Genomic DNA, 14,710 nt, shown 5'->3' with positions numbered 1-14,710 from the left:
TGTGTTGCTCCTTCATCCAGAGTAGGGGCACTGAGATTGACACTGCAAGAGGAGAACAGGCTTAGTGCCTCTGCAGTCAGTTTCTCCAAGTGGGTAAATGTGGCCATAAAGTCTTACACGACTGCAATAGAGGTCACTGATGATAGGGTAGGGCACTCAGCCTAATCCGACAGAGCCCAGGAGGACTCCGATGAATTAGACATTATAACCATGGGGTCATTGAATTCCAGATTGCAGGTATCAGTTCCCTCAAAAGGAACAAAGTAAACCTCTCCAGAATCAATGAAAGAGTGTGAGCTGGGGCCCCCTGTGATAGCAGGACTGTCTAGGTACAGATATTTTATGACCGTGTGACAGTAATGCCACTAGGGTCCATGTAGGAGGCAAAGCCTCAGGTACTCACAAACCTAGATGGTTGTAACTGATGAGGATCAGAAAGCCAGACGTGACCATGTCACTGTCAGTGGGCAACTAGCCCAAGGTGTGGCGTGAGGCAAGGACCCAGTACCCATAAACCCAGGCAGTTGGTGGCCGATTGGGGTTTAAATGCTCATAATGACCTTCACTCTCTGTAGGCAGACAGTAGAAAAGGGCTGGAGAACCATGTAGCGCTTTTGCTCAGCAGGAGCAACAGCAAGACAATGCTTCCTCTAAGCGGAGTGGCATGAAAGAGCATGGAGTGCAGGCTTGTGACACTTCACCTAAAAAGCATGACGTGAGCGCTCAGCCCTTTAGCAATAACCCCTTCGGTATTGAAACCGCCGATGGCAGGAAGTTTAGCACCTAGTGGTACAAAGAACGAGGAGGCTCCCGATACTCAGTCTAATAAGCTTATTCAACAGGGCAAGCACAGAAGCAGTGCACGACTTTAAACCCAGACAGAGCTTCACCGCTAACTTTTACCAGTACACAGAGGTGTTGAAAGCACCACAAGTCACTTCCAAGCCAACCCCACATGTCCATTTCAAGGGAGTCTGGGTATGGCATTCCAAAGTCTGAAAAGCCAATCTGGATACTTGCCATGTAGACACCAGCAGTGATGAAAGAAGAAATCTTGATTAAAAAGAATGGAAAGAAAAATCCAAAATGAATTCTAAGAAAGAAAAAAGGCTAGTAAAAAGTAGTTAGGCTTTTTTCAGCTGAATTGGATAAAAGACTTAATGAATAAAAAAAAAAAAAAAAAAAGAAAAAAGAAGAAGAGGCATGCCAATGTTCTTCTACCAGCAGTAACCCAGCAGTATATGACTTCACAGCACATCTTCACTCGTTACCAACACCTTAGACACTGGCGAAAAAACTGAGATATTCCCAGTAGTGGGAGGGGTTATATAGAGAGGCAACTTCCTGTTTAGGGTGTGCCAGTGTCCAGAACCTGAAGGTGGACTATAACCCACATAGTAATTACTATGGCTCTGTGTCCCATGATGTACAATTAAAGAAAATAAAAATACATTGGCTCCCGCTGCTGTAAATCAAATACTGTGGAGAAGGGAGCGGGGGATGGGGCCACGCCATGTTGTATTTACAGACGCACACAGCTTGGCTCGGGAGCGATCCCGCAGGGGTCCCACCATAAGAATATGGTAGCGCACAGAGAAGAGAAGGAGCTAAGAGCGCTAGTGGGAGAAGAGGGGATTTGGAACCCATCTGTTCAGTACCACTGCAAAGAGCAAGTATAATGTTTATTATTTTAATTAAAAATGTATCCTTTACAACCACTTTAAAGTCAACTTGTAAAGGAGGCAGCCCCAATATGTCTCGTACAGTTAAAAACCTGATTCGGATTTACTGCAACTCTTTCACACCAAAAGGGATGCCATTCCTGCAATAATTCAAGCAAGTCTGGCATTAAGGGCATTTATGCACGCTCACTGCTGCGTCCTATTTTCAAAATGTACAGAATCAAAGTATGTTTGAATGAAAAAAAGCTAATTTATAGTATAAATAGACTCAATAAAACGAACAAAGCATCAGACGCATACGTTTTAGTAAACATTATATATTTCATGTTTTAACAGTCCGTGGGGGAGATTTACAAATCACGCATAACACTTCTTTCATGCTTTTCCTCTTCTATGTTCCTTAGTGATTATGAAAAATATACAGTTGCATTTGTACCTCAGATGCATATCATTTACATAAACAACTGCATATAATTAAGCAGGTTGAACATATTTTGTGTTGGCATTCCATATGCAACCCACTACAAATCTCTGAGTTGGCTCCTCCGTTATCGCTGTAATACTCACTTTAATAAAAAAAGATTTATTTATGTGCTGCTATATACACAGGGAGGCCTGTTTGGACTGTCAGTCTAATCTGCAGCCCCACAATGTTTGCAGACGCTGAGTGTTATGTATATTGCACAGCTATTTTGTTTTCTGCTTTTTTCTTGAAGCCTGGAATTGCTGGGTTTTGCTCTTGACAGACTTGAGCAATAAAGAAAGGGATGGGTCTGTTTTCGCAGATGATGTTCCTGTTTTCGGCACAGTTTCCAGTTCTGTCCAATGTGTCTTTACGGTCTCCGTGTGGTCTTTCTGCTCTTGCTCTCTTCTTCTAGCTTTTTCTTCCAAAACTCTTTCCATTGCTTTTGTCTTCTTAAAGTTGGGATCTGAAGGATCCAAGTTGTATAGATGAGAGGTGTACATGGCGTGGAATCTTGAATCGTCAACATTGATCTGAAGAAAGAAAAGACAAATGTTATCAAATAACTCTGTAGGGTAGTGCAGTTTCACAAGGTGAAAAAAAATCATCCTTTTCAGTGAGGCGGCAATAGGCTCTGCATGGGGAATTCAAAACTTTTTTCCCACTAAATTTTTCCACCGGAAATTCCGGGTATGAAGATCATACATATACTGACTGTATATACTGCTGAACTGTGTTCAGTGTTGGCCGCAGAGCCTCAGCACAGTTTTATGTGCGAAGAATGCCCAATCCAAATTGGTGACATACATTTTTTTAGTGGCAAAATTAACTATCGCCAAAGCCTGGAACCCTGGAAGTTCGTCAGCAGATTTACGGGTTCTTTATCAATGAGAAACTGGCCAGCATCCTGCTGGACATGCAAAATAAATTCTCCCAGATATGGACACAGTGGATACAATATGCCCATCCGTCACTGTCCATAGAAAGCTATAACTCATTATAGCAGTCCAGATTTAGGGTGTCTGTTTTGTGCTCACTCCCCTACCCCACCTCTTTCCCACCATGGACATCATTCCTTCTTTCCTATTTCCTTCTTTCAGATCATGTTTATTCAGACTTGATGTCTGCTTATTGTTTTGTGGCTTGTGATAAATTTACCTGGCTTATTGAAACCTACTCTAACTTGCAGGCTACAAATTTTGCTTAATTATATGCTATTTATGCTGTTGGATGTTTTTACATTCTCAGCAGCTACTTTCCAGTGGTCTAACATCTTCCTGGCTATTTCAAAAATTCTTCTATGTTTTGTACCTTGAATTTTTTCAACAAAAATGTTTTGAAAGTGAAAGTATCCCAGACAGCAGACCCAATAAATAACCAAACCTTTATATCCATTCATTTGAAAATGTTTCTCTGCTCTGAGGTCTGCAAATAACCACTCCACACAAAGCTCCATCTCTTCCTACCAGAACTGACTTGACATTATAATCTCCGTTGACTTTTAATAGCAGGCTAAGCGTAAAATAAATTTTGCATGCAGAACAGATGTCCATGCTGTGCAAGTCTTCTACATAGTCATGACAGGAGAGAGGCAAAACCACAGACAGCTATATTTAACCAAAAGGCATGAGGTGACCGTTTTCAGCCAGATCAGTCGTATATTTGCCCTCTGTTGGAGAAATAGCCTATTGAGCACAACTGTTACGACTTTGTAAATCACAGTGAAGAAAGGATAACGCAGATAGTCCAACCTTCAAAAACACTTAGAGATCACTTGCATATTAATTTCCTGACAAGCTCATTTTGAAGGCCTTTGTGGACTGCTTTTTTTTTTTACATCAGAACTGCTTCTGTCCCTAACAAGTCTATATGAATGCAAAAGAGTTTAACTGCAGGTCAAATGCGCCTGAATGCACCTCAGAATGCCAGCATTCAAGAGCCAAGATCCTCAAAGATCCTAAGATTTCTCTAATAACCGATAACGAATGATTAAGTAGCAATTTGCTAGGTAAAATGATGCTGTCTGTCCCAAACTCCTGGCCTGTATTTGGCTCATCAAGAACAAAAGTTGGCCTGACCTATTCTAGACTACATCTATGCTATAAAACCCGATCTGGATTGTGCACTTGCTCACCACAGCATAAAGGAATAATTTGCATGAATCTGCCTACTATCTTTATGAGGAAACGAAATCTTATAAATGAATTACATTCTTTTTTTGAAAGGCAATGCTATACTTTGCCTTATATTAAATCAGAGTTCTGGGTGTGATTGGCTCACCTTGCCATACCCCAACAGATCATACTTTCATTAAGTGTCCTCTAAAAGGAGGCCTATTTTTTTTCATCTGACTGATGTTTGATTGAGAGGAATCCCCTAGTCATGAATAGCATCATGCTGACATTGTTTAACAACATCTTGAAAACAAATAACTCCGTGGAATCTACTGGCTCAGGATCATACAGATTTTATTTTGAGAATAACTGGTTAGAGACTGGAGAACTCTATTACTGGATAGGAGCAGACACAAACTGTGTTGGCACAACGTTTTATAGCATACACAAGCGCCATCAACATTATAAACCTCCCATAAATACATCTTTTAGGAACTGAACATTGTGATCTCATGTATTCTAATCAAAGACATACCCATTGAGTTCCATGTTCTGAATAAAATGCCTGGAGCATTACTATGGCCATGGAACACACTAGTGTTCCATTAGTTAAGGTTATCGGAGATCTAGCCTTTTGTCCCCCAGCTGAGATGTCTATTTTATCATATAAATGGTCAGTTAGTGCTTAAATCGTCCATCCAACTGTTAGATATCAAACTAAATGCCAGCTCTGTCAATCAGCAGTAGAAACTAGCACTAACCCTAGCAATACGAAATCAAAGAAAAGGGTAGTATGTGGTGCTAGAGAGGAGAGTATTTAGGTCTCTTTCACACATGCAGACCATTCATTTTATCAGTTCAGTCAAGTTTTTTCAAAGAAAGAACATATGAAGTATACATCAGTTTGAATCAGTCACTCATCACTACATTCGTTTTTTTACATCCACAACCAATGCAAAAACAGACCGTTTGTCAGTTTACATCCGTTTTTCGTCTGTTCAATTTTTTTTTAACAGAATAGGGCTTTGAACCGTTTAAAAAAAACTACAAAAAACAGACATTGGCGGATGTAAACCGATGTACCGTATATACTCGAATATAGGCCGACCTGAATATAAGCCGAGGCACCTAATTTTACCACAAAAAACTGGGAAAACTTATTGACTCGAGTATAAGCCTAGGGTGGGAAATGCAGCAGCTACTGGGTAAACAATGCCCATCTGCAGCCTCACTGTGCCTATTTGCAGCCTCACTGTGCCCATCTGCAGCCATACTAAAACAGCGGGTGTCTCCCGCTGTGTCATACAGTCTGTTCGGTGGCCATCCATTGTAACAAAGCCCCGCCTCCTCCTCATCCGTGATAGACAAAACACTGATACAGTTTCCCAGCATTGTATCAGTGTTCCTCTATCACGGACAAGGAGGAGGTGGGGCTTTGTTACAATGGACGGCTGCCGAACAGACTGCATGACACAGAGGGAGACAACCGCTGTTTTAGTTATCAAAGGTAAGGCTGCAGATGGGCACAATGAGGCTGCACCCTCACTTGAGACCCTCACTCAAATATAAGCCGAAAGGGGGGGGGTGTTTCAGCCTAAAAAAAAATGTGCTGAAAAACTCGGCTTATACTGTAAATGGATGGTCATCAGTTTACATCCGTCTTTCCTTAGAGATGCATTGATGTCCGTTTTTTATCCTTCAAAGGATGGATGAAAAACAGACAAACGGTCTGCATGTGTGAAAGGAGCCTAAAACAAACCTGTTGTTTAGCACTGCATGGATAAAGCTCAAGTATGATTTACACTTTTTTCCCTTTACATAAATTTTTACATATAAGGCCCCTTTCACACTTGTGCGACTTTTCCTGTGACTTTGGACATCAGAATCGCATGACAAATCGTACCCCACGATTCCCAATGATAACCACTCATATCTGTGCGACTTCAAAGTAGTCCCTGTACTAATTTGGTCTGACTTTGATGCAATTTGAAATTTACAAAGGCATTCCTTGAAATCGCAGCAAAAATCGCTGTAAAATCATGTGACTTTCAAGTCACGGCAGTGTGAAAGGGGTCTAAATCTGCAACAAAGTCAGTAGAATTGTAATACAGGAAAAACATAGTTTTACATGGACTAGCTCTTGAACGAAAAAGAAATTGAAGCCATCTGGGCAAGAAAAGCACTGATACAATCTTAGAAGAAAAGAAATCAATAATTATTATATTTCTTTAGAAATAATGACAATGATGTCTGTAAGCAGTAATTTGTGGGCAGAGGAGAACAGAACTAAACTAGACAACAATAGCTGGGTTGTATAAGCTGTTTTGAGGAACACTATCATAAAAACTTGGGATGAAAAACCTCTTCCCTAAACCTCAATATTGGAGACATGGATTCATTTACCATTTATACTGAATGTGCTTTTGGTTTTAAAGCAAAGGTAGAAAGTCAACAGAGAATAAAATAAGATAATCATAACTTTAAAGCTTTTAATGCTCAGAAATATAAAGTTGCATATCTAGAAAACTTTACATTATATTAAAGAAGATTTCCATTAAAACATTGTCTCCTATTATGATTTCTCTGCGCAGTTATTAGTCCTCCCAGAGCCCCTGTATAGTCCCAATCAGGCCCATTCAGAATTGCTTCTTCTCGGACAGCAAGACATTTGTATAGATAAGGCCCCTTTCACACTGCTGCAACTTGAGTTGTGTGATTTTACAGCAATTTCAGGGAATGCCTATGTAAACTTGAGGTCTATGGACCTCAACTCGCATCAAAGTTGGACCAAAGTAGTACAGGAACTACTTTAAAGTCGGTGCGACTTGAAGTCGCAGATATGATTGGTTATTATTGGGAATCATAGGCTATGACTTGCCACGTCACTCTGATGTCCAAAGTCGCACAAGTGTGAAAGTGGCCTAAGATGCAATACATGATTTTGCTAGCCAGGGACCAGTGAAATACATGCCTTGTAAAACCGAGGAGTAGTGGGTGGAGAGCTCCCTTATTACACATTTGTGTAACCAGCAAAAGGGATTTCCAGATGTGGCAGTGTGAAAGGGGCCTTATAAGAACAGTGAGAACATTTTTTGTGTGGCTTTATTCTTTCTTTGGTGCGAGTGCCTCCTGGCCCTTTAGGGGTTTTCAGATGCTGGGAGGCAGGGTGGGGTCTATGATCATGTGACCACCGTGATTGGCAGTCACATGATCAGAAAGCTCCTGACCGCAAGCAGGGATCGGGAGTTTTCTGCTGGCCGTCGGTGACTGTGCCGAAAAGTGCTCAGGGCGCACGCTCTCAGCACAGCTGGTTTTGCAATGTTGCATGCAAATATGCGACCGCTCGGCGCTAAGTCCCACCCACCGAGAGTCCGCATATTTGCGTGCCCTCAGCGCCAACAGGTTAAAGAGAGATACTGTTTCAAATAATGTATTGTACTTACTATTACCTATCACAATTGATTCCAATCTTCACTCTCTGCAGCGCTGAGGTCATCCCTAGAATCTTCAGCACCTAACACATCCAGGTATGTCAGGGGCACATAAACTATATTACCAAAAGTATTGGGACACCTGCCTTTACATGCACATGAACTTGCATTCACTAAACTGTAGGAGGTACAAGATGGAGCCCACAAGCAAACTAAACTGGAGCCTTTCCCCTGCGGTGCCCCTAGTGGCAGAAATGCAGATTTCTCTTATTTGAGAACTGAATTGAGAAGTACAGTATATCTTGAACTACACTATATTACCAAAAGTATTGGGACGCCTACCTTTCCATGCACATAAATTTTAATCGCATCCCAGTCTTAAGCCGTAGGGTTCAATATGGAGTTGGCCCACCCTTTGCGGCTATAACAGCTTCAACTCTTCTGGGAAGGCTGTCCATTTAACCATTCTTCCAGAAGTGCATTTGTGAGGTCAGGCACTGATGTGGATGAGAAGGCCTGGTTCACAGTCTCCATTCTAATTCATCCCAAAGATGTTCTATCGCAGTGATGGCGAACCTTGGCACCCCAGATGGTTTGGAACTACTTTTCCCATGATGCTCATGCACTTTGCACTCTGCAGTGTAGGTGAGCATTGTGGGAAATGTAGTTCCAAAACATCTGGGGTGCCAAGGTTTGCCATCACTGTGCTATCGGGTTGAGGTCAGAACTCTGTGCAGGCCAGTCAAGTTCCTCCACCATAAACTCGCTCATCCATGTCTTTATGGACCTTGCTTTGTGCACTGGTCCAAATCATTTGGTGGAGGGGGGGATTAGGGTTGTTTTTCAGCAGTTGGGATTGGCCCCTTAGTTCCAGTGAAGGGAACTCTTAGGGCGTCAGCTTACCAAGACATTTTGGACAATTTCATGCTCCCAACTTCGTGGAAACAGTTTGGGAATGGCCCCTTACTGCTCCAACATGATTGCAAGTCACACCCAGAACTCTGATCCAATATAAGGCAAAGTATAGCATTGCCTTTCTAAAAAAGAATGTCATTCTTTTATGATAAGATTTCTTCTCATCATAAAGATAGTAGGCAGATCCATGCAAATTATTACTTTATGCTCCGGTCGGAAAGTGTACGATCCAGATCTGGTTTTATAGCATTTATGTAGTCTAGAATAAGGTAGTTTACCACATTGCTCTAGAAAGAATTTTAGCAGAGCACCATAAAAGTGTACTCATATACACTGTTACTAGATGAAGACGACAATATACCTGGAAATTGTCTTCCACTAATTCTTCCTTCTTCTTCAGCCTTTTCTTCTTACTGCGGCTCAGATTCTGCTGCTCCACAATCTTATCATAGTTGAAATGCTTCCGGTCATCTTCCACATCGTCCATCATGAGTAGTGCCATCTCTGCCTGCAAGACACAGAAATCATGTATCTCCATATCAGAACTGCACAATGAAACTCTCTGTAAAAGTAACTTGAAGTGTTACAGTATGTATACCAGTAATATGCATAGAATTGTAGACAATCCAAACTTCCTTTCATTATGAGAAACAGCTTATTCTTTAAGAGATTTTGGAGGCATGTAGTGGTCTGTAAAGATGCTTTTATTGCCTTTAAACCCTACTAGGTAGAGATCAAGCAATATAAGGATGCTGAAATGCTCTGGAGCAAAACGGTGGTACTTCAAACAACCAATAAAAAAAACGGAATAAACCCTATTGCTCCGTGGGAGCTATTCTTTGCGGCACAGTACTTCTTAAAGGAAAATGGTCATGAAAGTATATGGAGGTACAGACTAATTCTGAAAACACTGGTTGCCTGGCTATCAAGCAATCAGTGTTTTGGCTCTGAGTTAGAAAATTTTATGAGCCTTGAGAAAGTCACGTGTCAGTGATGTAACGCGTGGGAGGAGCCTAGGACACAGTCTGCTGAATAAATTGTATCAAGCAGCAGCAGCTTGCGTAGCAAGCCTTGTCCTTACAAGCCAGCTGAGATCTGCTTATCTGCATACCTAAAACAAGTCAGGCACACGTGAGTGTATCCCTGTGCTGTTTTGCCTGTGAACTTTTATTGTAACAATATTGCGCAATGTTTTCTCTCTTTGTTTATTTTACATAAAACCACTTGATACTGAGAAAATTACCATTCATTGTGGCTGTGGAAGAAATAGCTCAGGAGGGTGAACAAATAAGTACTGCAGAAATCCAGATATCCCAGATTACTGAGGATTGAACTGTCGCCTGCTACTTATCCTATCTCATGAATTTAATCATCTATATTCAATCAGATTCTATTGGCACTATTTATACTCATCAATTGTATATATATTGCACCTTTATAAGTTTATCATTTATTTATTTTTTATTACGGAGGATTTAACACTTATCACAGGGAATATATCTAATTTACTTATTTATTGGCACTAATTTGGATTGATTACTATTTGTAAACACATTTTTAGTATATTTATACACAATTGTTGCTTAGTTTACTTTGGAGATATCGCACCACTTCCAGTGGATTTGTATAACCGGAGGAACACAGTTTTTAAATATTTGCAATTTTTTCATATACTTGCGATTTTATATATATGAGTTTTTTTAGCAATTTGGTAGCAATTTTTTTCACATTGGTTTTTTAGCACAAAAATTCTTTTCTCACATTGATTGAACTTTGTATCAGAGCGCATCAATCTATGTTATATGCTTTAATATTTTATGAGTTATTTACCTAAAACTAGTAAGCAGATGAGACATTCCGACTTTGCTAATTTATTTACCCAGTCAGCAAAAACTATTGAACCCAGAGTGTCAGAATAATAGCCATGGATTTAGAATTTCCCATGGAAGGTCATAAATGGCAGCCTCAGTATTTGCCATAAAAAAATCCCTGTAATTCTAATGTCAGTATGCAAACTTATAAATGACTACACTCTGCCCTCCAAATTAGAGTCTAGTTAGGACAACATACTCCCTTAACTTGACCACCAAAGACCATTTCAGCAGACACTTCCAATTTGTGGTTTAAATTACCAGCTTTATTTCAGTATCTGTTAGTCGTCCAAAAAAAGAAAATGGCTATTCAACTGATGTCAGACACTAATGGAGCATGTTACCCATTATAAACTTTCTTATCTGTAGGGTCCAAACTAGAACATATAAAACCTGGGTCCAGGAGTATGCCAGTGTACCTCCTGAGCTAGGGAAAAATATCTGACACCTGCCCTGTGCTTTAGTTAATGATGGTCTACAGCTAAAAGCTATCTGAAAAATACCTCTGCAAACACTAGCCCAGAGCCCAGTTTATGAGTGTCCAGGGCCCAGTTTATGAGTGTTAAAAGCTTTGCAAATTCTGCCTTTGTTACTCATTCTAAAGGCAACTTTAAACAGAAACTGCCATGTATGAGCATTCTCAGGAATCAAAATCTCTACCCATTCATTTTGTTATAACAGTATGCTCTTATCTCTTGGGGATTTGTATGTGTAAGCTGTTTTTTTTTTTTTGTTGTATTCTCTCCTTTACAGGGCAGAAACCTCATCTCAATGTAATGGAGGCTGACCTTTCTCCTGCTTGAGCTCAGGGTTGATAATAGTTTGTCAGGACTACCAAGAAGATAAGGTTTTCTTACAAGTTATCAAGACAGACTTCTGAGGGACAGTTATCCAGACCAGTTCAAGAAATGGGAAATTTCATTCTATTAAAATGTCAACTGGTGACTGGTTCTTTTTAAAGTGAAACTGCACTTAAAAGCTGAAAATTTGCTATGTTATATGGAAACGTTTTAAATATTATATAAACCTAAGCAGTGCCCTGCAAACCCTTTGTTCGGATTTCCTCCTGAAAAACCACAGTTCACTTCCTGGTATGTGAGGATGCCTAGGCTCTCCTATACCTCCAGCCTCATAGCTGTATGTGTGCAGTGTTATATCTAAGGCACTGCTGCCTCCAGTTGCTAGCCTTGGAAGATTTGAAGAAAGATTTGGTGATGTCACTACTGTGTGTCTGTGTGGAGGCAGCCATCTTGGCGGAGGCAGAGCTTTACTTCCTCATGTTAGAGCCTCCAGGAAAAATTTTACAACAGTGTTCTCCCTGGAAGTAAAGCCCTGTCTCTACCAAGATGGCCACCTCCACACAGAAACACAGTGCAGAACAAGGCACTGTAAGTAACAGGGAAGGATCAGCTGCAGAGAGATCACAGGTAACATGGATGGCTAGTCCTTGGTCCTCTACCTATTGTTTTTTTGGCATGGTCTGCAGAGTTCAGTCTGCTTCAGTTAACCTCCTAGTATTATATTAAACACCTAGTAGAATAATTCAAATATAATCCCCAAACAGAGACTAATGGTGAGCATACACAATCCTGAAACTTCAATCTTTTACTATGTCTGGTAGCGGGTTTCCACCCAAAGTGCCTTTGCTGTCATTATGCATGTATTTTCTGACCCTCTATGGATAATAAAAGCTGACCCATGTATATGTCCACAACAAAATTTGTCCCTTTAACCAATGCAAGCAGAATGATCCACTAAGCTGTAAACCTATCACATCTACGATGCTTAATTCAGCAGTTATACACCATGGCGGATCACTGTCAAGAACAAGAGCACTGCCTCCAAGCAGGTAATTTAATTAGCATTCAGTGTAAACGCTCCCCAGGAAATGGGGACACAAAAAAAAACGCAACCAGCACAGACACAAAAGGTGTCTGACAGAACACAGCGAGTGAACATAGAAACCCTGAGTCATGTGTTTACCCGGATGAAACAAACCATGAAATGTATCATTACACACTGCGGTGGTTTTGTGATCCGCCTGCCAGTCCACAGGCATTTCACTTAACAATCTGAGGAAAAATAACTTTCATTTTTCTTTCCAGCATTACACAGCAGGGTGGTTTTTCCCCTTAACTAGCCATAAAATCCAACACAGTCCACTATTTCCAGTCTAGGTTTCACACCATTATAACCTAACAAAGAGCGGCACATTCAGAACAAAAGTAATTCTGTAACTGGCGAGGTTCTACCCGAAGAAGATTGGAGCAAAGAACATGGAAACGGCCACCTACAACAGTGAATGCGCCTAGGCCATAAAGGATGAAATCTTATTTGTTCCTAAGGACTCCAGATTTGCTCTGGTTGTCTTTGATTCAGATTTCATAAATCTGCCCTGTTGCAGAGCAGATGGTACAAGGTAGAAATCTCTATTACATGTTAAATGATTCACTGAATAATCAGCGTCGGAAACCAGATGTATTTGGCGTCTACTAATTTATAAGAGCCTGTGTCTCCTAGGTCACCCACTCATACTTCCTTTCCTATGCTTTGCCACTGCTCTGTCCGCCTGCTAAATCTAATCCTTGTGTCCATTAGTAATGGCGATTACACAGGGTTAATGACTTTTCTTCTCCCCAACTAAAGCTGGATACACACTATACAATTTTCTGTCGATTTTTTCCTTCAGATTTACCAAAATCATATAATATGAGGTCAAACCTTAAAGTGTAAGATCACCATTACAGAAAAATCTGTGAGGTGAACTTACACAGGTCCCCCTCCTCGCCCCTTGTCCCTCTGACCTGGACCGCGGCAATCTCCGGTTCTAAGCCCCGGTATATCCGCGCCAGTAGTCCGGGGCTTAGAAATGCTCTTTGTAGCCACGCGTCTTCTCCATAGCTGACAGGATGGGCTATGCGGCTGCTGATTGGTAGGCGCTGCCCATGTGACGGCGCTGACCAATTAGAATGCTCCAAAACGTCCCTCCTGATGAGGGATATTTAGGACTCAGGGGATTTCTAAGCCCTGGACTCCTGGCGCGGATATACCGGGGTTTAGAACCGGAGATTGCCGCGGTCCAGGTCAGCAGGACCGGGGGGATTGGGGGGGGGGGTTGAGGAGGGGGCCTGTGTAAGTTCAACTTACAGATTTTTCTGTAAAGGTGCACCTACCCTTTAAGAGTTTAAATTTGTATGCAATCAGGCAGGCCCTTGCACTACATAGTTTTGGTAAATCTAAAGGCAAATCAGACAACAAAAGTTGTATAGTGTGTATGGGGTCTAACAGTGTTGGGGCCTGATGACTGGTCACTTAGGCCTTACAACTGCATTCTGGGAGTAAGTGGAGGTAGTCACCTGCTCCCCCAAACCGGGAAGTAATAAGTAATTCCAAGGGGTCCTCTATCAGCCAAGGTGGCCTGGGGAGAGCACCTGACATGTTGCCCTGAATGACAGAAGCTTTTAAATTTTCCTGAGGAAATAAAACACAATTCAAGCTAATTTTTTTTAATGGTAAACTTTCAGCAGCAAAGCATTCAAGTATCCATACCCACAAAAATCTTCTGTAGTGTTTAATTGATGTTAAAGCATAACTCTCGCTAAAACAACAAGATAACAAGGAATATCCCATTGAAAGATAAATTAACAAGGCCAGCTTTTGCTGCAATATTTAACTTAGATCTGGAGATTTCCCCCAAAGTGTCCAGCATCATCCAACCTACTTCCTCTAAACCTACCCTGGACCCACCCACCCTGCTGCTGGACAGGGAAAGGAGAAGCAAGACAGTGATGAGTTCTATGTTACTCAGTTTTCTCCTCTTATCAGCCCGCTTTCATGTTGCACATGAACCAACTGACACTTTGTTCTACTACTTCCTCTTACATTCCACCTCTTGTTTACAGAAATTGCAATTTACCCTGTTTCTATTCAGGAAATCAATTTAGGGATGTATGCATGATTACAGAGCTGCATTAATTTGTGTTGCTTATATATGCCTAGGGTTTAGTTTAAGATTTAATGTCATAGCAGAACTTACCAGGGATATCTTGGGAAAACTTTTCAATCCTAAATAAAATAGCTTCAAACTGACAATGGACTGGTTCTGAAGGGAATAGCTCATTAATAAAACTGTGATATGCAAGGACAGATGTAAAAAACAAAATATACCGTGATTAATGTACCCCAAGGCCCCTTTTACACTGATGGACCAATCGGGTTCGCCTGTCAGTTTTTC

The 14,710-nt window shown here is 41.1% G+C and overlaps 1 protein-coding gene across 1 annotated transcript in view; it reads right to left on the bottom strand.

Moving 5' to 3' along the window:
• Positions 1-1,983: 1,983 nt before the first annotated feature.
• ESF1 (ESF1 nucleolar pre-rRNA processing protein homolog) overlaps positions 1,984-14,710 on the bottom strand; it is a 104,698-nt gene continuing 91,971 nt past the window's right edge. Inside the window, exons 13-14 of the mRNA XM_073628251.1 lie at positions 8,967-9,113; positions 1,984-2,678 (exon numbers count right to left, since the gene is read on the bottom strand). Coding sequence (XP_073484352.1) covers positions 2,370-2,678; positions 8,967-9,113 — 456 coding nt within the window. The 3' untranslated portion in view covers positions 1,984-2,369. The remainder of the gene's footprint in view (positions 2,679-8,966; positions 9,114-14,710) is intronic.

This window comes from Aquarana catesbeiana, linkage group LG04, assembly GCF_042186555.1.
Source record: "Aquarana catesbeiana isolate 2022-GZ linkage group LG04, ASM4218655v1, whole genome shotgun sequence".
NCBI lineage: Eukaryota > Metazoa > Chordata > Amphibia > Anura > Ranidae > Aquarana > Aquarana catesbeiana.
The sequence above is the reverse complement of the archived record's forward strand: the minus strand, read 5'-3'. Positions and strand labels throughout refer to the sequence as shown.